The sequence below is a fragment of the Hemicordylus capensis genome, chromosome 2 (assembly GCF_027244095.1).
Source record: "Hemicordylus capensis ecotype Gifberg chromosome 2, rHemCap1.1.pri, whole genome shotgun sequence".
In the NCBI taxonomy this organism is placed as follows: Eukaryota; Metazoa; Chordata; class Lepidosauria; order Squamata; family Cordylidae; genus Hemicordylus; species Hemicordylus capensis.
In genome coordinates, this window is record NC_069658.1 from 211,944,101 (window position 1) to 211,970,861 (window position 26,761).

Here is a 26,761-nt window from a genome sequence, read left to right on the forward strand (position 1 = left end):
CCAGGAAATTTAGGACCAACAAACGGAGGTACTTTTTCATACAACACATAATACACTTGTGGAATTCTCTGCCACGAGATGTGGTGACAGCCAACAACCTGGATGGCTTGAAGAAGGGCTTGGATCACTTCATGGAGGAGAGGTCAATCAGTGGCTACTAATCGGAGGGCTATAGGCCTCCTCCAGCCTCAGAGGCAGGATGCCTCTCAATCCCAGTTGCAGGGGAGTAGCAGCAGGAGGGAGGGAATGCCCCTTTCAACTCCTGCCTGTGGCTCCCAGCAGCATCTGGTGGGCCACTGTGTGAAACTGGATGCTGGACTAGATGGGCCTCCTTGGGCCTGATCCAGCAGGGCTGTTGTTAGGTACTTATGACAGCATTTCTGCTCACAGTAAACCAGGCTTGAACTCGGTACCTGATTCCCCTGCAACAAGCTAAAATTGTCTCTAGGCAATAGGTTGGGGGCAACACTGTAAAATGGAAGAAAATGGTGGTTTCCTTGCCCCCTTTAGGGCTGTGGACTGGCCACAAACAATGGCCTAGGACAAGGGCAGGCAGCCCTTGGCTCTCCAGATGTTCTTGAACTACAACTCCAATTGTCCCCAGCCACAATTGATCATGGCTGACAAAGATGGGAGTTGTAGTTCAACGGAAGCTGGAGGCGAGCTTGCCTACTTCTGTGAAGCTTTCGCTCCGTGCACTGCTCCTTGGCTTCAGACACAAAGAACGCGGCCAACAGGTCCACACTGGAATTACTCACAGCTGAGGTTGCTGCTTCAAGATTCCAGCTTTTAGAAGATGTGTTTAGAAATACAGCATCAAAGCGGAATACTCAGCAGACGCAACAACCCCCAGGCCTGTGGGGGTAGGGGTGGTTTGCCCGATTTTGCTTTGTTCCATTGCCTGTAGCTTCAAAATCTGGAGCATGCACAAACTTGTGCAAGTTGGGTTGGCGGGGGGCATGCAGGGGGAAAGGGAGGCGTTCCCTGGGTTTGAAAATAGCCATAAAACACATCCCAAATCAAAGCCATCTCCCTCATGACAAAAACTTCAATTTGCTTTCCTGCACACAAACAGGCCCTGGGAAAGGAGGTGGGGGAAAACCCTGTATCATTAGGGCTGCCGGGAACTAAAAAGGGGATTTTTGGTCTCACCTTGAACTTCTAAAATTGTCCCTTTTAAAAAATAAACCCTCTGGCAAAAAGAATAGTTTTGCACAAAGGATTAAGAACATGTTCTTGGTACTCAAAACCACGGCTCAATTTAAAGAGAGAAAAAGGATGTGCACAAACCTTGGTCTGTGGACAGGTTCGGATACGAACCAGTGTGTGGACAGGTTCGGATACGAACCAGTGTGTGGACAGGTTCGGATACGAACCAGTGTGTGGACAGGTTCGGATACGAACCAGTGTGTGGACAGGTTCGGATACGAACCAGTGTGTGGACAGGTTCGGATACGAACCAGTGTGTGGACAGGTTCGGATACGAACCAGTGTGTGGACCTGTGAACCGGTTTGTACCAGTTCAGCCCAACCACAAACAGGTTCGAGGTTAAGGTTGGGGGCAGTGGCGAGTGGCACATTTAAAAATGAGTAGAGCAAGTCCTTAAATTGTGGAGCTCCCCACCAACGGCCCGCACGCTGTGGCGCTGGCATGCACATGGTCTCCACACATGCATGGAATCCAGGCAAATGGCTTCCGTGCATGTAAATGGCACACAGGTAAGGACTTGCTCTACTCTCTTTCAAAGGTCTCGCTTGCCACTGCTGCCACCCTTGAACCACTGAACTGGTTCGTGGTTGGGCCAAATTGGCAAGAACCTCTTCCTATTCGAATCTGTGCATGGACCAAGGTCTGTTCACATCCCTAAAAGGGAAAGCCTGGGAAGGAGTTCATTTTATGTGTTGGAACATTTACCTGTTGCTTTGCTATTTTCAAAATGAAGATTTTTTTTTTAAAAGGGTCCATATGCTTTAAAATTAGAACACATTTGTAGAACACATTCACTCTGCCAGTACTCATTTATATTTCCCCTTCTCTTGTCAGCGTTAAAGTGAAGAACTACCTCATAGGAACATAGGAAGCTGCCATATACCGAGTCAGACCATAGGTCAATCTCACTCAGTATTGTCTACACAGACTGGCAGCAGCTTCTCCAAGGTTGCAGGCAGGAATCTCTCTCAGCCCTATCTTGGAGATGCCAGGGAAGGAACTTGGAGCTTAGATCCTCTTCCCAGAGCAGCTCCATCCCCTAAGAAGGGGAATATCTTACAGTGCTCACACTTCTAGTCTCTCTTTCGTATTCAACCAGGGCGGATCCTGCTTAGCTTAAGGGGACAAGTCATGCTTGCTACTACAAGACCAGTTCTCTTCCCGATTGATTACCTCTGCACCAAGTTTAATACCAGCTAATCATGGTTATGTTTAAACCAGGTTTAGCAGACCAGCTCCAAACCATGGTTTCGAACATAAGCCAGAGTTTGAAACCAGGGTATAGAGCTCGTTTGTCAACCTCAATTTAAAAGGGAACCAAGGTTAGCACAACTCTGAGGGACAACATGTTACACCGTGAGCCTGGTCATCAATGAGGTGGCCAACCGGCATCTGGCTGCACCACTTGAGATGGCAGGTCATGGATTCCCAAAATTCCCAATCCACTTCCAGGTGGGGAAAAAAAAATCACTATTATGAATTTGTAGAATGTCAGGGGAAACAATTTTAGCTGATTCTTCTAAATGAAAGGCTAGTTTCTCCATGCAGATATTTGTTTATTTTATTTTTATTTTGGTATGGAAGAGCATTCCATTATGTGAGTTCCCACCTGCAGTATGAAAACGGTATGACCGAGTCCCAGGTTTATTAATTGATTAAATTCCCCTCCAACCCTTCTTCCAAGAAGCTGAGGGGAACAAACGTGTTTTGAACAAACGTGGGGGAACAAACGTGGTGGGGGAAAGAGAAAGCGAGTGAGCTAGCTAGCTAGCTCAAGACAGACAACTAGTCCAAAGCCAATCAGTCTTCACAGCTGAGGGAGATTTTTTCCTTGGGCCTCCTCGGATAAACCAGTCTTGAGAATGCTGAAAAGGGGGAGGTGTGGGTGGGACAGAAATGCAAGCGACACCGTACATGAGCCCATGGCCCGATCCTGGCCTCTGAACCACAGTGCAAAGAATACACACACCAGGTGCTGGATTGCAACCAGTGTTCAGGGATTTCCAGATGGTGTTGATTACGACCCCCATAACCCCCAAGCAAAAGCCATTGCAGCTGGGGATTCTGGGAGTTGTAGTCAGCCACATCTGGGAATCCCTGTTAGAGGGCACACTGATGGCAACCATCCATGGGGAAAACTTGGAAAAACGACAAGGTCTTTTGCCCTGGGGACAGGGAGAAGGGAGAAAGTTATAAGTTTATTCGGTCATTGACCAGCAAAGGGAAAAGGGAGAAACGGTTCTGAGAAAAGTTACAACGGTACCTGATCCTCCGAACTGTGTACTAGCAAGCGTCGTTGGTCTGTTCTTCCCATTAGCCACTGGCAAGGGGAACATCTGGGAAGGAAAAACAACAGGAGAGAGGGTTACATGGAAGAGGAGATGCACAACCTATATATTGCACTGCTGAAATGCTTCAATACCCGGAGCACAATTCCCCGCCCCCTTGAATTAAAACTGGAGGTACACTACACTTAAAACCAAATATTTTATAAATTCATGCAGGTGTGTTTGTGGGCTTATATATTTGTATTTCCTCGACTGACATCTTATTTGCAACTGTTGGAGAGGTCAGTTAACATGGCCTCCATTGAGAACCCCAATTGTCCCACTGCTTTCTGGGTAACTGGCAACGGCTCTTTGCAAGACTGGAATGTTAATATAGTTCAGCAAACACAGAATTCATCCAACGTGATTTTTTGCGACTCATGGAGACAAAGCCTTACAGCAGCCCTGTAAGGTGGGCCAGGTAGTATCATGCCCCGATTGCAGGGGGCGGGGGGACACAAGTTTGCCCAAAGGCCCTCATGGGGAGATCCTGTGGCCAAGGTAGGATTTGAACCAGGGACTACTCTTACTACGTTCCTACAAATATTTACGAACTGCTTTTCAACCAAAGTTCTCAAAGCAGCTTACACAGAATAAATACATAAATAAATAAAGATGGCTTCCAGTCCCAAAAGGGCTCACAATCTAAAAAGAAACAAGGCAGACACCAGCGACAGCTGCTGGAGGAATCCTGTGCTGGGGCTGGATAGGAATAGTTGCTCTCCCCCTGCTAAAAGAAGGAGAAGAAGAGAGAATGAATCACATTTTTAAAAGGTGACTTTTTAATCCTCCAGATTGAGGATCAGCAACTGGCAGCCAGAAGAGCCTAAATCTGGCCTAAACATGCCCAGGACAGTGTCACACTTTAGGAACATAGGAAGCTGCTTTCGAAAGAGTCAGACCCTTGGTCCAATTAGCTCAGTATTGTCTACACAGACTGGCAGCGGCTTCTCCAAAGTTGCAGACAGGAGTCTCTCTCTCAGCCCTATCTTGGAGATGCTGCCAGGGAGGGAACTTGGAACCTTCTGCATGCAAGTGCTCTTCCCAGAGCACTTAGGCCCCATCCCCTAAGGGCAATATTTCACAGTGCTCACACATGTAGTCTCCCATTCAAATGCAAACCAGGGTGGACCCTGCTTAGCAAAGGGGACAATTCATGCTTGCTAGCCACCTAATAGTGCAGTGGGGAAATGACTTGGCTAGCAAGCCAGAGGTTGCCGGTTCGAATCCCCGCTGGTATGTTGCCCAGACTATGGGAAACACCTCTATCAGGCAGCAGCAATACAGGAAGATGCTGAAAGGCATCATCTGTGCGGGAGATGGCAGTGGTAGAGTGGCCCCTCCTGTATTCTACCAACGACAACCACAGGCAGTGTTCCTTCTAAGGCGTGCGCATGTGCAATCGCTCAGACACTTTTTTCAGTTAATTTTAGATCCGCTCAGGTTGAAGCAGGAAGGCCCCACTCTGAATGCACATGTGCACACACTGCGTTGATACTGCCGCCCAGAACAAAATTCATCCTGCACACAGATGAAAAGAAATTAGAGAGAACACTGACCACAGGGCTCTGTGGTCGCCAGGATTTGACACCGACTCGATGGCACACTTTGCCTAACCACAAGACCAGCTCTCCTCCCTCCTTATCTCACAGGTTTATCATCCTTATCTCACGGATTCTCAAACTTCGGTCCCCAGATGCGCATGGGCTAAATTTACTTGATCAAAACTGTTCTGCGCCATGACGTAGCATCTTTCTTAGGGGACAATTTTGGAAACAGAAGATGTCTGCCATCCGTATTTCCCTGTAATGCGGATTCCCAGATACTGTTGACGCCATTGCAGCTGGGGATTCTGGGAGATGGAGTCATAGTGTAGTGGTTAGAGTGCTGGACTAGGACCGGGGAGACCTGAGTTCAAATCCCCATTCAGCCATGTTACTAGCTGGGTGACTCTGGGCCAGTCACTTCTCTCTCAGCCTAACCTACTTCACAGGGTTGTTGTGAAAGAGAAACTTAAGTATGTAGTACACTGCTCTGGGCTCCTTGGAGGAAGAGCGGGATATAAATGTAAAAATAATAATAATAACAATAACAACGACATCTGGGAATCCTGTTACAGAGAAGACTGGCTGCTACCACTTTTTTGGGGGGGGGCACCATTCCCCCTGCCACAGTGCCCTTCTGTACAGCACGATGCCATGAGTGGCACTGCTAAAAGGCATTCTGGGAAAAAGCAAATGGCGGCCACTGGCCAATAGGAACTCTGTTGAGTACCCCGCACACTCTGAAAAATGCCTGTGCTGCAAAAAAACTGTTGGGAGAGAGGCCATTTCAACCCAGCCATAGATAGGCCCTATTCACATAACAACATGCAACCAACCTGATGGATGTTCTACTTTGGAGGAGGGTGTAGTGTAAGAGGAAGAGGGGATAATCTTCCAGCCAGGTCAGAAAGATCGCAACAACCTCTAAACTTGAACGATCAACCCGTTTCACAAATGCTTAACATGTTAGTCCAGGGGTCCTCAAACTCAGGTCCCCAGATGTTGTTGGACTAAAACTCCCATCACCCCCAGGCACAATGGCAGGGGATGATGGGGGTTGTAGTCCAATAAAATTTGGGGACCCGAGTTGGAGAACCTTTGCGTTAGCCAGCTTGCTACAACCATGAAGTCTCTCTGAATACCCACTCCCAACTTCTGGCTTTCTTTAACAGAAGGACCTATGAAAATACCTATTTGTCTGTCTTCCCAGTCTCTATCCAATGTTGGGAAGATTGCAAACGCTTTGTATATAAAACACACACAACACACACCTGTGTTGCAAGCTGCCAACAAATATTAAAACTGGATTTAAAACAAAAAACAAAAATAAAAGAAGCAGTAGATGAATACAGATATCCTCTCAGCTACGCTCAACAGATTAGTAATAGGCAAAGTCATTTTGTGTAGATTACACTTCTAGGCAAGTTCAAGAAATTAAATATATGAAACAGAAAATTTTACTTCTGTGCTTGCAAAAGGAAAGTAAAATAACAGTTTAAAATTTATAGGATTTAAACTCCAAACATTATTCATTCTATTGTATAACGACCATATATGTTAAGTCTGAATCATAGTAGATTTGAATCTGAGAAAGATCTGCTTTTCTCAGGCATTATCCATCTTTTTGGAATTATTGAGTGTTAAAAATACATTGAGAACAATAACAGTTAAAATACTATTAATTCAGAATTTACACACACACATACACACACTCCATTTAAATGTGTCCCCAAGCATCTTCGGGTATAAAAAGTAGTACATTAGCTAATTTAAGTGGTAGGATTGTTCATGCAGAATTTGGTATCTGTAGGTATTTGGAAAGTATGAAGAAATTCTGAATTTCAAAAACCCCTACAAAAACGAGTATTTACATTTTCACCTAACATACTCCCACGTAAAAAAGTAGTGCAGTCAGCTAATTTCAATGTCAGGATTGTGTTTGCGAAATTGGGTATCTGTAGGTCATTGGGAAGTCACGAAATGGCACAGCGGGGGAAGTAACTTGCCTAGAGAGCAGGGGCTGTTGGTCCGAATCTCCACTAGTGTGTTTCCCAGACTGTGGGAAACACCTACATCAGGCAGCAGCAATATAGGAAGATGCTGAAAGGCATAGTCTCATACTGGGTGGGAGGAGGCAATGGTCAACCGCTCCTGTATTCTACCAAAGGAAATCACAGGGCTCTGTGGGCGCCAGGAATCGACACCGACTCAACAGCCCAACGTTACATTTAGGTCATTGGGAACTATGACTTTATTTTGTACAAATACACAAACACATTCCTCAAAATATATTAGATCCCCACTATAACTAAGCCTAGATCTGTGTCACTGAAATAACCACATGCTCTTGCACTATTTACCCTGACTCAGTCTCCATTCTCTTCCTCAGCTGGCTCCCTTATGCCTATTTTCTGGATTGTATGCTCCTAGGGGCAGAGTTCTGCTTGCTCAGGTCAAGCAGCATGCATAAAGATAGAACTATGTTAAACTAGGTGATCTCGAACAGAGCATCTGTGTGCTAGTACACTCAGCCCCCACTCACCCGTTTGCCCCCCCCGGCAGCTGCGGGTGTGGGGTTGCACTGGGGCCCATTCAACCTGCCATTTGGCCGCCAGGCGGGCCCGGAGAAGGAAGCTGCGCAGGCGCAGAGAGGCCTCATTTGGCCCCAGTGCGGCCTGACCTGTCTCCTCACGAGGATGACGGCTGTGGTAATTCATTCATTCGGTTTCTATACCGCCCTTCCAAAAATGGCTCAGGGCAGTTTACAAAGAGAAACAATAAATTAATAAGATGGATCCCTGTCCCCAAAGGGCTCACAATCTAAAAAGAAACACAAGACAGATACCGGCAGCAACCACTGGAGGGATGTTGTGCTGGGGGTGGATGGGGCCAGTTACTCTCCCCCTGCTAAATAAACGAGAATCACCACAGTAAAAGGTGCCTCTCTGCCCAGTTAGCAGGGGTCTCTTAACTGCCACGAATGTATCTAAACCCTTCTTAAAGCCACCCAGGATGTTGGCTGTCACCACAGCTTGTGGCAGAGAATTCTACAGGTGCTGTAGCACCTGTAGCACCTGTAGCACTAAGACTGCAGCAATCATGGATTGTCAGCCAGTGTAGACAGTATTAAGCTAGGTGGATCAAGGGTCTGACACAGAATACAGCAGCTTCCTATGCTCCAAGGATGGCATGTCATTTCAAAAAGAAATATATTGGCTCCTTGTACCCGCCATTCTGGCTATGTGCGATTATACACACACTTCCCAAAATTGCTGCCAAGAGGCCAACCCAATTTATTTTCACCCAATTTCATTATCCTACGCCAACAGCCATTCTGATAGACCTAGGGCCTCAATGAGTTTATAGAACCTTTTTAAAAAGCCTTCCGTAAAGTTAGCACCACACTTTGCATGGCAAAAGGTCCCAGGGTCACTCGCCGGAAGGGCTGGGAAAACCTGCCCCCTGAAACCCTGGAGAGCCACTACAAGCCAGTACAGTCAATACTGGACTGTAGTGGTTAGAGTGCTGGACTAGGACCGGGGAGACCCGAGTTCAAATCCCCATTCCGCCATGAGACTTGATGGGTGACTCTGGGCCAGTCCCTTCTCTCTCTGCCTAACCTACTTCACAGGGTTCTTGTGAGGAGAAACTTAAGTATGTAGTACACCGCTCTGGGCTCCTTGGAGGAAGAGCAGGATATAAAATAATAATAATAATAACAACTAGACAAGTGTGCTGCATTAATAATGAACAGAGGAAAAATAAGAAAAACAGAAGGAATAGAACTGCCCAATGGAAGCAAGATCAAGAACCTGGAAGAGAAAGAACATTACAAATACTTGGGCATTCTCCAAGCTGATAACATTGCATACGCTGAAGTTGAAAGAAAAAATGGAAGTGAATACATCAGGAGAGTTAGAAAAATCCTCAAGTCCAAACTCAATGGCGGGAACACCATACAAGCCATAAACACCTGGGCTATACCTGTTATCAGATAACGTGCAGGAATAATAGACTGGACCCAGGCAGAGCTAGAGACGCTAGATCGTAAGACCAGGAAAACCATGACCATCAATCATGCTCTGCACCCCCGCAGTGATGTCGATAGGCTCTACCTCCCTCGCAGCTCAGGTGGAAGAGGAATGCTGCAAGTCCATCAAACAGCAGAGGAGGAGAAAAGAGGCCTTGAAGAATATATCAAGGACAGTGAAGAAGATGCACTTAAAATGGTCAATAACGACAAACTATTTAACACCAATGAAATAAAGCAGGCCTACAACAAAGAACAAGTCAAGAACCGAGCAGAAAAATGGAAAAATAAGCCACTGCATGGTCAATATTTGCACAATATAAGTGGAAAATCAGACATCACCAAGACCTGGCAGTGGCTTAAGAATGGCAAGTTGAAGAAAGAAACAGAGGGTTTAATACTGGCTGCACAAGAACAGGCTCTAAGAACAAATGCAATAAGAGCAAAAGTAGAAAAGTCAACAACAAACAGCTAGTGCCGCCTTTGTAAAGAAGCAGATGAAACCGTGGACCATCTCATCAGCTGTTGTAAAAAGATCGCACAGACTGACTACAAAGAAAGTCATGACAAGGTAACAGGGATGATACACTGGAACATCTGCAAAAAATACAAGCTACCTGTAGCCAAAAATTGGTGGGACCATAAAATTGAAAAAGTTGTAGAAAATGAAGATGCAAAAATATTATGGGACTTCCGACTACAAACAGACAAACATCTGCCACACAATACACCAGATATAACTGTAGTCGAGAAGAAAGAAAAACAAGTTAAAATAATCGACATAGCAAAACCAGGGGATAGCAGAATAGAAGAAAAAGAAATAGAGGGGGGGGGGGCAAAACCAAAATACAAAGATCTACAAATTGAAATTGAAAGGCTGTGGCAGAAAAAGACCAAAATAATCCCAGTGGTAACTGGCGCCCTGGGTGCAGTTCCCAAAGACCTTGAAGAGCACCTCAACACCATCGGGGCCACAGAAATCACCATCAGCCAATTACAAAAAGCAGCTTTACTGGGAACAGCCTATATTTTGCGACGATATCTATAATAACCAACAGTATTGATGATAAAATTCAGCCATCCCAGGTCCATGGGAAGGACTCGATGTCTGGATAAAACAAACCAGCCAATAACACCTGTCTGACTGTGTAAACAAGAAATAATAATAATATACTGGGACAGATGGGCCAATGCAGTAGAAGACAACTACATAAGTTATGAGGGGCATCCACTCCAGGCAGAACACGTGCCTTGCTTGCAAACATCCTGGGGTTCACAGCCCTAGGTAGGGCTGAAGATGGAAAGCCTCAGACTGAAAGACTTGCCTTTATACCCCACCTTTCATTAAGAAAATCCCAAGGCGGCTCACAATAAAATTTAAAAACAAGATTATAAAAAAAGACACATTAAAATATTGAACTAAAAAATATAAACACAAATCTGATTTTAAAAAAAATTAAAACACAAGCATAAAAACAGTACAAAAACTTGTTGAGTTGCTGCCAGTCAGTGTTGACAATACTGAGCTAGGCAGACCAACAGTCTGGCCCCATATGGCAGCATCATATGTTCATATAGCCACTGAAAGGCAGTTAGAGGGACCATTTCTGAACATATGAAGCAGCCTCTTACTTCATCAAGCGTATGGTCCATCTAGCTCAGTTATGTATTGTTCACTTGGACTGTCAGCTGCTCGTCAGGGCTTCGGGCAGGGGTCTTCCCCAGCCCTACCCGGAAATGGCCAGAGTTGCACCTGGAACCTTCTGCAGGCAAAAGCAGATGCTTTGCCACCGAGCTTCAGCACCTTAATTTCTGAGCGATAGATTTTGCCAGCCTGAACATTAAAAAATGCTGACAGTGCAGTGTGCACACAGTGCCTCTGGATTACAACGACCACGATGCAGCCCGAATCAGAGAAGCATGCACAAAGACATCCACGGCCTGCAAGAAACGCTAAAGAGAGGGGTTGCAAAAGGGACCAGCCAGAATCCAACAGAATGGTGCAATCCGACGCAACAGCCCCTCAAAGTTTGGAAAACGATTGCACTCCTGGGACAATTTTGTGTCCGGGGATGTTTCTCTTCACCCTGCGGTTATCTCGCGTCACGAGGTGGTGTTTCTCTCTCAGCCTCCTTCCCGCAAGTGTGGAAGGTTCCTTATCTTTGGCAGTCAAGGCCACACACCCTTGAAGTTCAGTCTGGATGACACAACTTTTCCTGGGCCAATTTCACTCGCTAAGTACATAAGAAGAGCCTTGCTGGATCGGGCCCAAGGCCTCTCGAGTCCAGCATCCTGTTTCATGCAGTGCCACACCAGATGCCTCCGAGAAGCCCACAGGCAAGAGCTGAGCAGTGTTCTCTCTAATTTTTTCCCATCAGTGTGCGGAATGAGTTTACTTCTGGGTGGCAGTATCAATGCAGTGCGTCCACACATGCATTCAGAATGGGGCCTTCCCGATTCAACCTGAGCGGGATCTAAAATTAACTGAGTGGATATAAAAAAAATGTGTGAGCGCGCGCACGAGCACATGCCTTAGAGGGAACGCTGGAGGTGAGGGCAGGCCCCTGCCCTACCGCGCCTCCCCTGCAACTGGCATTCATTGGCATCTTGCTTCTCAAGCTGGTAAGTAAGTGCCCCTCTTAAATAAAACCAGCGGACAAAACCAGCTGTGCCCCAACTTTTGATTCCATTCCATGGGTTGATAATACATCCAGTTAAGACATTCGATCAGGTGCCTGGAGAATCTGGGCAAAGTGGGTGGGAGGGGGGGAAGAGGGAGACGGCTTGTAAACATTGGCAAAGCACGTGGGTGGAAAGGACAGCCTGTGATTTTTTTGCGGGGTGTATGTGTATTTTTTCATCCAAAGTCATCAGAAACACCATGGGCTGTTTGGAGAGGACAAAAAGGAAATTGCCAACACAACTACGACTACGAATAGTTATACATCACCTTTCAACAAAAGTGTCCGGAGTGGTTCACACAGAAAAAACATTCCTAGCAAAAATATGGAACTTGTCCCTACAATCAGGCTCTGTACCAGAGGACTGGAAAGCAGCTAGTGTAACTCCCATTTTCAAAAAGGGAACCAGGGGGGATTCGGGAAATAGCAGCCCTCTTAGCTTAACTTCTGTGCCAGGCAAATTGGTGGAAAGCATACTTAAGGACAAAATTGTTAAACATATAGAAGGAGAACCAACATGGCTTCTGCAAGGGCATGTCTTGCCTAGGTAACCTTTTGGAGTTCTTTGAGAGTGTCAACAGGCATGTGGATAAAGGTGATCCGGTTGACACAGTATCCTTGGACTTTGAAAAAGCTTTTGACAAAGCCCCCCCGCCCCCGCCGGGCTCTTGAGTAAACTTAGCAATCATGGGATAAGGGGACAAGTTCACGTGTGAATTGGTACAGTACCTGGTTGAAGGGTAGGAATAGACAGTTTTCAAAATAGAGGGAAGTAAGGTGCTCCAGGGATCTGTACTGGGACCAGTGCTTTTTAATTGATTAATAAAACATCTATTTATTTAATATTTTATATCCTGCTCTTCCTCCAAGGAGCCCAGAGTGGTGTACTACATACTTAGGTTTCTCTTTCACAACAACCCTGTGAAGTAGGTCAGGCTGAGAGAGAAGGGACTGGCCCAGAGTCACCCAGCTAGCATCATGGCTGAATGGGGGATTTGAACTTGGGTCTCTCTGGTCCTAGTCCAGCACTCTAACCACTACACCACACTAGCTCTGTTATATCTAGAAGTATATCTATATTTCTGTATATCTATAAGTTGGGGTAACCAGCAAAGTGGCCAAATTTTCAGGGGACATTAAACTATTTAGGGTAGTGAAATCCAAAACAGATTGTGAGGAGCTCCAAAAGGATCTCTCCAAAGCTGGGAGAGTGGGTGCAAAAAGGCAGATGCAAAGTGATACATATGGGGATGAAAAACCCCAACTTCACATATACACTGATGTGGTCTGAGCTGCCAGTGGCTGACCAGGAGAGAGATCTTGGGGTCTTAGTGGACAGCTCATTGAAAATGTCGACTCAGTGTGCGGCAACTGTGAAAAAGGCAAATTCTGTGCTAGAGATCATTAGGAAGGGGACTGAAAATAAAAATGCTAATATTAAAAGGCCCTTATATAAATCTATGGTGAGGCCACATCTGGAGTACTGCATACAGTTCTGGTCACCATATCTGAAGAAGGACATTGTAGAACTGGGAAAAGTGCAGAAGAGGGCAACCAAGATGATCAGGGGCCAGGAGCACCTCCCTTATGAGGCAAGGCTACGGCATCTGGGGCTTTTTAGCTTGGAAAATAGACGACTACAGGGAGACATGATTGAGGTGTATAAAATTATGCATGTAGAGAGAGTGGGCAGAGAGAAAGGGATGGCCAAGAGCTTAAAAGCGGCTTAGACAATTTCATGGAGGACAGGTCTGGTAGCTATAGGCCACCTCCAGCCTCAGAGACAGGATGCCTCTCAATACCAGTTGCAGGGGAGTAACAGCAGGAGAGAGGGCATGCCCTCCGCTCTGGCCTGTGGGCTTCTCAAGAGGCATCTAGTGGGCCTCTGTATGAAACAGGATGCTGGACTGGATGGGCCTTGGGCCTGATCCAGCAGGGCTGTTCTTAAGTTAAGAACATAGAACATAAGAACAGTCCTGCTGGATGAGGCCCAAGGCCCATCTAGTCCAGCATCCTGTTTCGCACAGTGGCCCACCAGCTCTAACATTGACAATTTCTTCTAACAAAAACAAAAACCTTTCCCCCTGCATATTCTGGTGTAAAAAGTAGTCGATTCAGCTAATTTCAGTGGGCAAGATTCAGTGTCAGGGCTCTTCTTATAGTCTTAAATAACTGGACGTTTGTGCCCGGTGGAAGCGCCGGGGGAAGAAGCACCAAAGAGATGTGCCCGGTTCAGAATTTCGCACACATACAGAACTCTCAGGTGTGTGAAAGCAAAGCCAATATATTTCAACCAAGGCCACAGTTCCAACCATATGAAGTAACGTGTGTGTGTGTGTGTTTGCTAACAACATTGGAAGGCACATGGACACAGATGTGTGCACACACTGTGTGCTTATACATCACTGCCACTATGCCCATCACAGAATTGCCTGGAGCAGGGCAATACAGTTTAAGAGGATGAAAGGTCATTCTCTGTGCTCTTGAGTGGCCACCCCAGGAGATGCAGCGCCATGTGGCACATCAGTGGGCATGCGGTTCTGAACCGGGCGCATCTTTCTGGTACTTCCCCCCACCCCCCCACCCCATACTCTTTAGCACTGAGACGCAAAGATCCAGTCATTCGGGCTGTGTCGGCCCTTTCCATCTTTCCTCTCCAAAGGACCAGTGGTATCGCTCATCAACTCTCGAGTAAACCCAAAGCACACACGGCTGGCATGGGCCAGAAGACAGTGAATGGACGCCACACCGCGGGAAAGCCAGCGTTAACCGAGCAATTAACAATCCAGGAAGCATCGCCTGCCGTCAGGAGAACCTGTTATCCGTCACTTATCCAAGATTTTAACCAAAAAAAAAACCCCACAAAAAACCTCGCAGCCGAAAGCGTTGGAGCAGTAACCCGTTTCTTTCCCTTCCCCCTCTGCCACCCACTCGCCCCCACCTCTTAAGCCTGCACAACAAGGAGACTGTAGCAATTACGGGTCCCCCTTGATACTCCGGCAGCGAATAAACAAGTTTGCCCGTGCAAGCCGTCGCCTCCCTTTTTAACCTTGCTTGCGGGTTTCCCCCACCCCCTTTCGACATCAGGGAATGCTGGGAACAAAATGGAACCGGCATTCATTTCAAGCACGCCCCCCCCCTCCGCAACCCCGATCCCTGCACAAGCGCCGAATCCCCCCTCCCCAAAGTATCTCACTTACCATACTAAAGTCCAGGAGGTCGCTGAGTTCTTTGTCTGTTCCAGCTGCAGCCATTCTCTGTTGCTGGTTCATATTCCCAAAGATTCAAGGGCGTCTGTCCTTTTTTTTTTTTAAAGAAAAAGATAGAGGGGAAGAGGGGAAGGGTGGGGGGAGAGAGAGAGAGAGAGAGATTTAAATGGAGGAACAAAGCCACTGAGAAAAACAAATAAAATTTTATATCTATCTCTATTTGACAACGCTTTCCTTGAATTATAAATCCAGTTCAGAGTGGAAATTTGCCAACCCTGAAGCAAGCAACAAGTGTCTCATTGAACACACACACACACACACACACACACACACACACTTGTCTGTCTGTTTTTTCGTTGCCAATTTCTTGACTTCGGGGCCAACGGGAAATCTGCTGGTGATGGCGGTGGCACATGAGGAGGGGAGGGGGGGGAAGGAGGAATCTGGAATAAATAAACGGGCACGCTTACTTCCCCAAAGGATCCTGAACAATTTCTCCAACACAAGCTCTATCTTTCCTTCTCTGCATGGCCCAGTTTGGCTCACACTTTAATATTTACTAGCCATCACATAGAGATAGAGGCCATTTTTCTCCCGAGACCACTGTTGTTTTGAAATGGGTTTCCAAATTTAAGTATCAATGTGGTGGGAGAGGCAAATTTGCAGACTAGCCACGCCAACCCAACTTAGCACATTTAAAGAAAATATGATCTGCAATCACCTTCTCCCCATCACCACCTACTTTAAAGTCACGGTACAGCATTTTGCGCACCATATTTTCTACATCAGCATTAACCTACTAGTCCATAAGGGGCTGTAACAACATTCTTCGCAGTGGGAGTGAAGAAAAAGAATGGTCTTTGTCACTATAAATTTGCAGCAATTCTTCTGCAAAGTTACCAAATATTAGTCTTTCTTCCCCAGTGCCCCCCCAAGAACCTCAAAGGAAGATCACCACCCTGTATTTCTCCCTCCAGAAAGATAAGGGTCCCAATCCGAAGAAGGTTAGCAGCACCCAAGTCCCACTAAAACAAACAGGGCACCTTTGTCTCAGTGGGAAAAACAGATTTCCCATAGGTTTCAAGGAAACTTATGGGACAATTAACTTCCTCTGGAGCCGAACCAGAGGGGAAACTATTAAAGTCAGTCATTTTAAAAAATCTTTTCAGAAGTTCTACCCAAGTGAGAGGGTGGGTGGATCACAGTGCAAGATGAATGAGAAATGCTTTGCCTGAGTGTGCATTTCTGCAAATCCAACTGGCTCGCATCAATAATGGCAAAGGAATTTCCAAAAGTAACCACACATTCCCCACCGTTTCTCCCTCCCACCATCAGAAACAGTTGAGGGGTAAGGTAAAGTGTGCCGTCAAGTCGATTTCGATTCGTGGCACACACAGAGCCTTGTGGTTTTCTTTGGGAGAATACAGGAGGGGTTGACCATTGCCTCCTCCCGCGCAGTATGAAATGATGCCTTTCAGCATCTTCCTCTATCGCTGCTGCCCAACATAGTAGCAGCGGGGATTTGAACCATCAACCTCCTGCTTGTTAGTCAAGCATTTCCCCGCTGTGCCATTAGGCGGCTAGCTGAGGGCCATAGGGTTGCCATATTCTGGCTTTCCAAATTATTATTATTATTATTATTATTATTACATTTATATATATCTCTTCCTCTAAGGAGCCCAGTACTACGTACTTAAGTTTCTCCTCACAACAACCCTGTGAAATAGGTTAGGCTGAGAGAGAAGGGACTGGCCCAGAGTCACCCAGCAAGTCTCATGGCTGAATGGGGATTTGAACTCGGGTCTCCCCGGTCCTAGTCCAGCACTCTAACCACTACACCACGCTGGATCTGGGTGCCTAATTTGCATATTATGTAAATTGGCTGGAAAATAATTTTTGAGCAGAACTGTGGCTGCACGTTTTGCTCCATAACTCCACTTCTACAAGGGCAAGAAAGAAAGCTGAAATCTGGGTGAATCTGGGTGGGCAAAGCAATCTGGGCAGGATGCTTAAAATCTGGGTGAAACCCAAAATTCCAGGGGGCATGACAACTCTACTGAGAGAAGGAATTTGGAGTTACATTTTGCAAAGAACAGAGTGAAGGGAAATAAAAAGCAGGTTAATCCCCATGTTCTGACGCTAGGCCTCTCGCCCAGAGCTTGACAAATCCCATGTTCAGGGAACCGTGGCACCTAGAAATTTAACTGCAGTGCCTAGAGCAGGATAGCATTATTTATTATTTAATAAAATCTTTGTCTCGGGCACCCCTGTTTCTGTTCCAAGTATCTTGTTGTAAACCGCCCAGAGACATAAGTTTTGGGCGGTATAAAAATATGTTAAATAAATAAATAAGTTTTAAAAAGGTATGTTAAATAAATAAATAATGTTATCCGTAAAGGGGATGAAGAGAAGCCCGTTTGCTCTTCTCCACCCCCATGTCCATCGCTAAACCTGGTAATTTTGCGGAGTGTTTTCTCATCTGGATCCCAAATGTTTGGGCCGGCTCCTGGATCCAGAGAAAATTGGTCAAGGCCTGTTCTAGTCCATTTGTGTGCCCCATTCTTTCAAAAAGGATTTTTGGGGGTGGGGGGGGGCGCATGGCAGCGGAGAAGTGCACTAGCGGGTGGCCGAAACAGAGCAACAAGATGGAGGACGTGTTGACAACGAGAACCCCGACAAAGGGAACCGTACAACTGAACATGCAGTATTAAAGGCAAATGAGCCATTTTGGGAGGGCAGTATACAAATAAAACAAACAAACAAAACAAACAAACAAAACAAAACAAACAAATACATAAATATAGACGCCACACAAAAATGGGAGCGGAAGAGGCCCCCACAATGCTCCACAGGCCAATGGCGGAGAGGGTCTTCTTCAACCCCAGTGGCCATTAACCACTCCCAGGCTGGGGGTCTTGCTGCCTCCTGGGGCTGCTAGTCAGGCAGAGGGCCAAGGCCAAATGCAGCTGCTCAGGAGGAACTCCATCTCTGGGTCGCCTGGCCCCCTTGTTCTCTTTTTCTGGGGTCTCCAGCCTCCACAGAATTTCCCCTCAGGATCTTCCCCCACAGACTCTCCCCCCTCAGTCCTCTCCAAATCTCTGCTCAGAAGCTCCCTCCTCCTAATCCCCACCCCCTCAGAATCTCTCCCCTCAGCCCTGCTAGGAATCTCGCCTCAGAACCTTCCCCCCTCAGTAGACCTGCCCGGCCATGATCTTGTACGGGCAGAGAGATGTCGGTGCACATGTTTTTGTGTGAATGCCCGTCTATGTGATCGGTTCAGAAGTGAATCTGAGCACAGGCCCCCTCAAGTGCAGGGTACCAGGGCTCAGGAAATCCACTAGTCTACTTGCCAAGTGAAAAATAATGCAGGACAACCAAATAAATAGAGAGAGAGAGAAATAGAGAGAGAGAGAGAGAGAGAGAGAGAGAGAGAGAGAAATAGATCCTGAGTAGTAATGCACCAGCATAGCTTGACGAGTACCATTTTTGTCTTTCTGGTGAACAGAGGCAACATTTCTTGACCCCTACAGAGAACTAGGAAGTTGACTACTGCATGTGTGTGGAACATGATATGTGACTAGGACTTGTCTCTCCTCAAAGCCTTCAGCCTAGGTATTTCATCTCGGCATCTCTCCCCCACAGTAACAATCTGTCCCTTCAGAATCTCCCCCCCACCAGAGTCTCTCCCCTTCAGTGGGCTGGTTCAGGACCATATCTCCATCCACCCCCTCAGCTGACCCACACGATTAGATACGTCCATCCTGTGATTCTTTATCGTATGGGTTGAGGAGAGATTTGTTCAAACCGCTGCTCTAAACTCAACCCAAGTACTAGTTAAATTGGTCTTTGGGTTGTGTGAACAACAGAATGGACAAGCCACCCCCTCCCAACTGTATGGGCACCGAACATAATTATATTGTTTTAATTCTATTGTAAACCGCATTGGGACTATTTTATTGAAAGGCGGTATATAAATTCAACCAACCAACCAAATGACGCGTGAATAACTGTATGTGCATACAGTTGCGAACCACCCCAAAATCTGAACACGCACAACACCCATCTTTTCCCTTTCCCTGTATTGTCACTGCCTCTGTCAGAATTTCAGAGACTGTATGCGCCTTGGGGACAGAGTCTCATTTAATTTGCTCACATTCCCCCAAGAAGGGGAACAAGTCAATGGCCAATCTGACATACTGGATAGAACCCTGGACCAGCTTTCAGGGCTGTAGCAACGTTGCAGAGGAACCAATTATTGTATTGTTCTGCATCTCAGTGTTTATCCTATCTGTCTTCTATACATGGTTTCCCCTCTCATCCCAACATTTTACCTTCGCAACCCTGTGAGATAAGCTAGACTGAGAGAGCTTTTGGCCACGGTCCCAGAGTGAGCTTTATGCCCCGGTGGGGATTTGAACCTATCGCTCCCTGCTGGACAGGAGTGCAGCAAAAATAATTTTAGAAGTCTAAAAGTGCTTTGTGCCTTCTGGGGGAGAGCTAAGCAAATACTTAAAATCTCCTCCCACTGAAAATCAAAGCAGGACTTCAAAAGTACTTAACTTTGGGGTGGATCATGCCCAGGATGTTTTTGGGATTGCAAAAAACAATCTAAGTCACTTCACACAATAAATAGGTAAACTGAACCTGAACCCAGAACCCCATTCAGAGAGGCCTTCCCCCAGTGAACCAGAACTGAACCTGAACTTAAAATTCCTCACTTGCCTTGAACCTGAACTTGAGTTGAACCCCAAAGTACACTAACTGGGAACCAGTTTGCGATAAATGGCTCAATAAACAGGCCCTGAGAGGTTCACTTCTGCACTTAAGGCTTTGTTTTCCTGTTTGTTTGTTTTTTTACCCTATTGTGAATATTTTGATTGTTAAAGTCTTTTTTAAAAACAAGTTTTAAAAGATAAATATTTTCTCCCAACATGAAATCATCATTGTTGCATTTCCTGTAGAGAATTAAGCTGCAAACAAAATAGTTTGCTATTAGGCTGTATGAAAAGGGTCTAAACCGGTTCCGAGTCGGTTAGCATTGGAACTGGCTGCTGAACCACTTTTTAAAGTTAATGTCTGAACTGAAGCTACACAAAATATGAATTAGCTGCAAACAAAACCATCACCTGCTAGTAGTCAACTAAATATTGTATTGGGTGTAGTCAACTAGATGTTAGTTCAGACCAACAGCCAGGCACTTCAATGGACTTTCTCCACAAGCTGCATGAAAGTAGAAGGAAGTCACTTTAGCAGCTGGATCGGACCCTTACAATTGCAACTCCAAATAGACTTACTCCACACTAGATAGTTAACACCTTGGTTCATCATGTCACTTGCTGGCCACATCACATAGAGATGTGCTAAAGAACCAGGGCCCATAATGCAAAATTATTGTTGTAGGTAAAAAAATTAAACACACAAGACAAGCACACACAGAACCAAGTTCCAAAGAACTATGCAGCTATGATCCCCACCCAATATAAATATTAGATCTCACCCCGCACCTCCAGTGATGAAGTCAGCTAAGAAAAGGAAGCGCTTCTTCACACAACACACAATTTAACTTGTGGAACTCCCTGCCACAAGCTGTGGTGGCAGCCATTCACTTCAATGGCCTTTAAAAAAAAAGGGTTAGGCAGATACAGGGATGAGAAATTTGTCAATAGCTACTGTTAGTCATTTGTCAATGACTATCAGCCAATGAAAAAATGAAGCTTCCATAGCCAGAAGTACTACGGTACCCCTGAACACTAGATACTGGAAACAAAGACGGACATAGCAAACTGCTTTTGAAATAGTGGAAGTTCCAGAAGCCCTGTGTGATACAGCAGGGGTATTTTAACTGGTCTATGACTGTAATAAACTTTATCTGTCTAGCAGGGGTATTGGTAGTGTGAGGTGGTGTGGTCTTAAAAAGTTTCAAATTAAAACCCCCATTGCTGCATCTGAGTCTTTGACCATGTCTGAAGTACTTTTGCTGAACCAAAATGGGAACCAGAGTGGTGGGGTGAGAACCGATGCATTCTTCTGCCTCACTTCTGGGAGCCACTTCCTAGCTAAAATGCCTGCTTCGGATTGTGAACACATGGCACTCTGCACATGCTTCGTGGTTCACTCCTGGCACCAGTCCTGGGGATCCGGCTCAAAACCTGGACTTCAGGATTCTGGAGGATTCCCAGCAACAGGGCCGACTCCAGAACTTGCAAAGGAAGTGCTCGCTCCACACACCGGCAGCGTCCCTCCCAAAATACAGCAACTGTCCCCACAAATGGCAGCTGCTGAGTGAGTGTTATTGTACTCTTCCTGAAACAAGCAGCGTCATCGCTGTACCTGCATTTGCTCCTCCCCTGTTCCTGCATTCCTGCTTCCTCAAGCTTAGGCTGTAACCTTCACGGGGCAGAGACCTGCCTCATGCAAAACACCAGGTACACCGTTACTACTATTGAGCATTAATACTTCTGGGTTGCAAACCCTTTGGCGACAGGGATCTGTGCTAACACCGTTATTAATTTCTAATTTGTTAAGGACTGTTAATGAACTAGTCAAGACTTTCCCATGAAGCCTTTGCCCCAGATCCCTTGTCCCCAGACTCTGCCTAAGTCCAGATACATGAAACCACCACCTTTGAGGGCTTTTCTGTTGAAATATTTATATATTTGTAATAAAATAAAATAAAATAAAAACATTCTTCCCAAGCTTACCCCTTCTCCAACTCCCAAGCCTTCATCTGCTGTCTCCCCTTGTGTCTATTTTCTAGATTGTAAGCCCTTGGGGCAGGGACTGTTTCCTCTTGTTCCAAAATCGTCATGTATTCTCCCTTTATGTGCCCCTGCCTCAGTCTCCTTCCCCTTCCTCTGTTCTCTGCTCTGTGTCTCATTTTCTAGATTGTAAGCTCCTTGGGGCAGGGTCTGTTCCTTTCTCTCAGTGTAAAGTGCCACACATGGTGTGGCTGCAGGAATGCACACACCTGCTTAGGCGTAAGTCCACTGAACACAGCTGGCTTTGCTTCTCAATCCAGCCCAATCAAAAAGTGTGCGGGTGGGGGGGGGAGGAAAAGAAAAAGAAAAGGAAGGGAAAAAAGAACACATGTGTACTTCTTTTCCACATGAAGCATAGTAATTTAGAAAAGGGGGAGATTGTGGTTCAATGGGATAGTTGAGGGGTGCCCCCATGTGCAGTTTGTTTTTCAACATCACTGAGACATCTGGCCCAAATATTTTGTTTCAAAGCCAAGATGATACAAAAAGTTGCCCTGTTTCGTCCCCAAGTCCCTTCGATATGTATCAAAATGAGAAATCGAGGGAGGGGGTCGGATCCAAATTGAAGTTTTCGACCTGTCCGCCAAATGATATATGATTGCAAATTCAAGCAGGGATCTTACGAAGAATGCACCTCACATCTATATGTGGAACTCCCTGCCCCTTGATCTTAGGCTTGCCACCTCCCTGTTGAATTTTAAATGAATGTTGAAGTCTTTAAAAATAAATAAATCAGGCCTTCCCCTAACTCTATTTCTTTGTGATCGCCTGCAGTTCTGTGATTTTGGAGGCCTGTTTAACTGTTTTTCATTAATTTTGTTGTAAACCTTCATGAACTCCTTTATGAAGAATGCTGTCATATAAATCCTTTAAATAAATAAATAAATGATTGGCAAGCCGGGGAGGGTGTAAAAATGGGGGGGGGGCTGGGCTGTCATTTTTTGGAATTTAGACCTTGTTCCCATCCTGCAGGGCATTCCAAAAGCAGCATATTTTTCTGCCACACAAACAAAACCTTAAAATATCAGGATTTTTTTAAAAAAAACACAGAAGAAGAAAAAATTAACCCTCAACTCAACCCTGGTTGAGAAGCATCCCAAAGGAGAAACTGATAAATCAGAAATCTTGGGATACCCAGTCACTCCGGTATTTCTTTTTTAAACATTAAAATAAGACCTTCCAAGATGCTCTGTGTGTGTGTGTGTGTGTGTGTGTGTGTGTGTGTGTGTGTGTGTGTAATTTTCCTTTAAAAGCTACATGTAGAACACCTCATGATCAAGTGGCACAAAGCAGCGCAGGTATCTGTCTACTGCCAAAAGAAGCATTTCCAAGAGCACCTGGGTTGTGCGATGGGCTGAAAACACAAGGGTTCCCCTCCCTCCCTCAAGACTAGGTTGAATTAAAGCTTGTGAGGTGGCTGGGTCTGCTGCTTTCCCCCCAACTTTCCCCCCTCTAAGGGGAACCTCCCCACACACACATACACACTAGGGCAAATTAAAAGTGGGGGACCGGGAACCAGGCAAGGCCTAATTCTGCCTCCAGCATACCCCACAAACTGTTTCCCCCACCACAATACAAACATCTTTTAACTGATCCCCTATGATCTGCCTTCCCTTACCTCCCCCCCCCCGCCCAGCGCACACACAATGCACCTGACTCATTGGGGGCCCCTCTTGCCAAAGCTGGGAGAGTTTCTGCCTTCAGGACAAAGACAAGCCCTGCTCTCCCAAAGCTGCCCCCCCAGAGGAGTAGCAGCAGCACTACCACCACCTCCGTCCGGGCCTCTTCTCCCCTCCCCTCTGCCTTTCCCCGCCCCCTCTTTCCCCCCAAACCCCCCACTCCATCCCCAGCCCAGACGGGGCTATCAACACTCTTTGGAGGCCTTTTCGTTGGAGAGAAACCTAAAAACAGTGGGAAATGGGTGTGTGTGTTTATATTTACCCACACAGTGAAATCAAGACTTTGGAGCGGGAGTTGAAATCAACACAAAAGCATAGTGTGTGTGCGGGGTGGGTGGGGGTGGGCTGCCTCGTGTATCGGGCAAGGAAAGTTTGCAACACAAAGGGTCCCAGCAGTGCTACAGCTGGCTGTCTTAGGCCTCAGCCCCCCGCCCCTCGCCCCACTGCCACAATGCATTGCAAGAAAATACACACATCATGGTGCTACTCGCTACATCATGGTGTGCGCGCATGTGTGTATTCATACCTGCGGTGATACAGGCCTGACACACAGGCCCAGAGGGTCAGACGTTCTACACCACTACACGTTACAACCGCACAGGAGAATCTGAATACCACAGCCGTAAGTGGGGAAGATGTGTACACAACTCAGGGGGGGGGGCGATCCTCACTCCCATTCCAAGGCCCAGAAAATTGTTACCCAGACACCAGGAGTTTGCCGAATCTTTCTGAGTTACCTGCCACCTCAGCCGAGCAGAACAATTTCAAAGGCAATGCCATAGTTTTTAAAACACCCAAGCAATTCACATCCACACACACACACAGAGTTTCAGGTTGTCGTACACGCCAAAACAGTTCTTCACACCAGCATAGCGCACACAATCCTGTTCAGGGAATCCACACAACGGTGGCTGAAAGGGCAGAGAATCCACACACACAGAAGAGTCCCCAAAGTGCAACATGATTGCAACTGATCCCGAAAGTATCTCCGGCGGGCCCAGAGAAACTGTTACCTGCACCAACGTCCAGATCCATCGGTCCAGAAGCCCACTTGAGGTCTCCTTTCTGGATGGAACAGGGACGCAGGGACAAAACCCCCAACACAGAAATGGAGACAGTCTTTTTCTCTGTTTCTCCCATTATCCCATCTAAGCTCCTTGATGCCTCCTCCCCAGGACAAGGGTAAGAACGAAGCCCCTTACAGACAGTAGGAACCTCCAAAAGCAAATCTGAGGGGGAAGTGTGCTATGGACAGTGTGCATGAGGAGGAGATCTATTTACCCCAGCCTTTCGGAATTCTAGGTGGGGGTCTACAAGGGAGGAGGGGCCTAATCCACCCATGCGGTAGAGGCCTAGCAAAAAATGGTGTACACCCAATGCTGCCTCTTAACTTTGCTGGACTTTGGGGTGAGTGGGGAATCGTCAGAAATTATGGAAGGAGAGATCATGATGGGCTTCCATGCAAACCGGTAGGATTCCACCTCCTCCCCCTGTAAAAATAAGCTGAAGTGGGAGGAGAAAGAATGTTACTATTAAACTCCCTGGAAGTCTGCAAAAGTGGGATAAATCCTCCTCCTCCAGAAAGGCTCACAATCCCCTATCTCCACTGCTGCACACTGAATCTCAAAAAAAGTTTGTATCTGTCCTACAATAAGCTTCCCAAAGTAGCAGGGGAGGGATTCTGACACCCCCCAACAAAATCGTTCTGGAATTTCAGATATAATTTGCTTTGCCGTGCAAGAGAATTAACACAGCATTTCTCTCCCCCTCCCCCTCCCCAATGTAGCCTCTCTCTCTCTTCTGGGCTACAATACAGTCCACGAGGCAGGAAAATGGGGGTGGGTGGGAGATGGGGGGGTTGAGATTCCACTCTCTTTCTAGACCCTCCCCGTAAACTGAACTTTACAACAGTTCTAGAGAAAGTAGCAATAAACTCCTTGTGCGTGTCCGTCCCCCGCCCCCCACCCATGGAAGGCAGGGACACCCCCATACACACGATTCACCCCCTTTTTGCTTCCACTAAGTTCCTGCCCCATGAAGTTTAATACTACTTCCGGAGAGGGGGGAGAAAGGAAAGAAAGGGCAACAATGGAAGGGAATTTTTTTTTTAAACCCACATTTTAAATAAACAAGTTTTCAGATATTGGGGGTGGGAATAGCAAAGACACACCCAAGTTAGTTCTATGGAGGGATGGGGGGGGCAATCAGATCTCCCCTCTTCTGAAAAAAATAAATATAGTTGGGGGGATGAACCCTCAGATTAGAGAGAACCCCCAGATTACTGATTCTCCCCCCGCCTCGAAAAAAGAAGGGCTTACCTGCTCAGCTTTGTCGTGCGCGAGGCGGGGGGACGGAAGGAGACGCATCCAAGAACAGAGCTGGAAATACCCGGGGCGCAGCCGGGTGGGGGGGCCCGCAGCGCCCCGGTTTCCCCCTCCTGCCTTCCTATTGTTCTCCCGGCGGCTCTGAGGCGGCGGCGGCAGCTTGACAATGTAGCAGCGAACGGAAATGGCTACAATTGTAGCTGAGGAGCGGTGGGGGGAGAGAGAGAGAGAGAGAGGGAGGGAGGCGGGCGAGAGAAAGCGAGAGTGAAGACGTGGGGGGGGGAGATCAAAGCGCCCCAACGTTCGATCCGCGCCTCGCAACGTTCGATCGGATGGTGGGTCCTTTCCCCCCCTTTCCCTCTCCCCTCCGCAACGTTCCAAGAGGGGGGACCGCCCGCGGCGTTCGAACGCGGGCGCCTTCAACGTTCCATCCACTCCAGAGGGGGGGAAAAGTAAAAGTGCTGCTTCTCGTCTTCGTCCTCCTTCTTCTCCTGCTGCTGCTGCGGCTTCTCCTTCTCCTCCTCGGCTGGGCCCCGCTCAGCGGCTCATGGTGTGCGACTCTCTCCTCACTCGCGCCCCCCCTCCACCACCCCCGACGGCGGCGCCTGCTCGCTGGGGCAGGCGGAGAGAGAGGCGAACGGGCGCCCCCTTCTTCTTCTTCTTCCTCTTCGTCTCCTCCTCCTCCTCCTCCTCTTCCTTTGCTTCCACACATACACAGGCACACACGCATCAGGGCCTCCCCCCACCCGTGGTATCCCTCCGCCGCAGTCGCCGCCGCCGCCACTACGGCTCCGCCACCAGCAGGCCAGCTGCAGCAGCAGGTCGAGGCTCTTGTCCAGGAGGGGCCCTCCCGTCCCCCCCCCCCGGAACATTTGGCGCGGGGTGGGGGGTGAAAGAGAGGAAAGGGGATCTTGAGACCTGCGCTGAAGAGGGATTCCCAAAAACTGGGGGGCCCCAAGAGAGAAAACTCTTCTTCTCTCCCCAAATATTTGGGGTGGA

At 47.1% G+C, this 26,761-nt stretch overlaps 1 protein-coding gene across 8 annotated transcripts in view; it reads right to left on the bottom strand.

Annotated features, from left to right (window-relative positions):
• Positions 1-26,543, bottom strand: part of TCF3 (transcription factor 3) — a 98,377-nt gene extending 71,834 nt beyond the window's left edge. For 2 of the 8 annotated variants that reach the window (XM_053295958.1, XM_053295954.1), the window contains exons 1-3: positions 25,757-26,543; positions 14,993-15,091; positions 3,474-3,546 (exon numbers count right to left, since the gene is read on the bottom strand). In XM_053295958.1, coding sequence (XP_053151933.1) covers positions 3,474-3,546; positions 14,993-15,064 — 145 coding nt within the window. In that variant the 5' untranslated portion in view covers positions 15,065-15,091; positions 25,757-26,543. Of the gene's footprint in view, positions 1-3,473; positions 3,547-14,992; positions 15,092-17,795; positions 17,814-25,756 lie in introns of those variants that run through there. The other 6 variants (XM_053295956.1, XM_053295953.1, XM_053295951.1 and 3 more) reach the window with 6 other exon arrangements.
• Between the last annotated feature and the right edge of the window lie 218 nt (positions 26,544-26,761).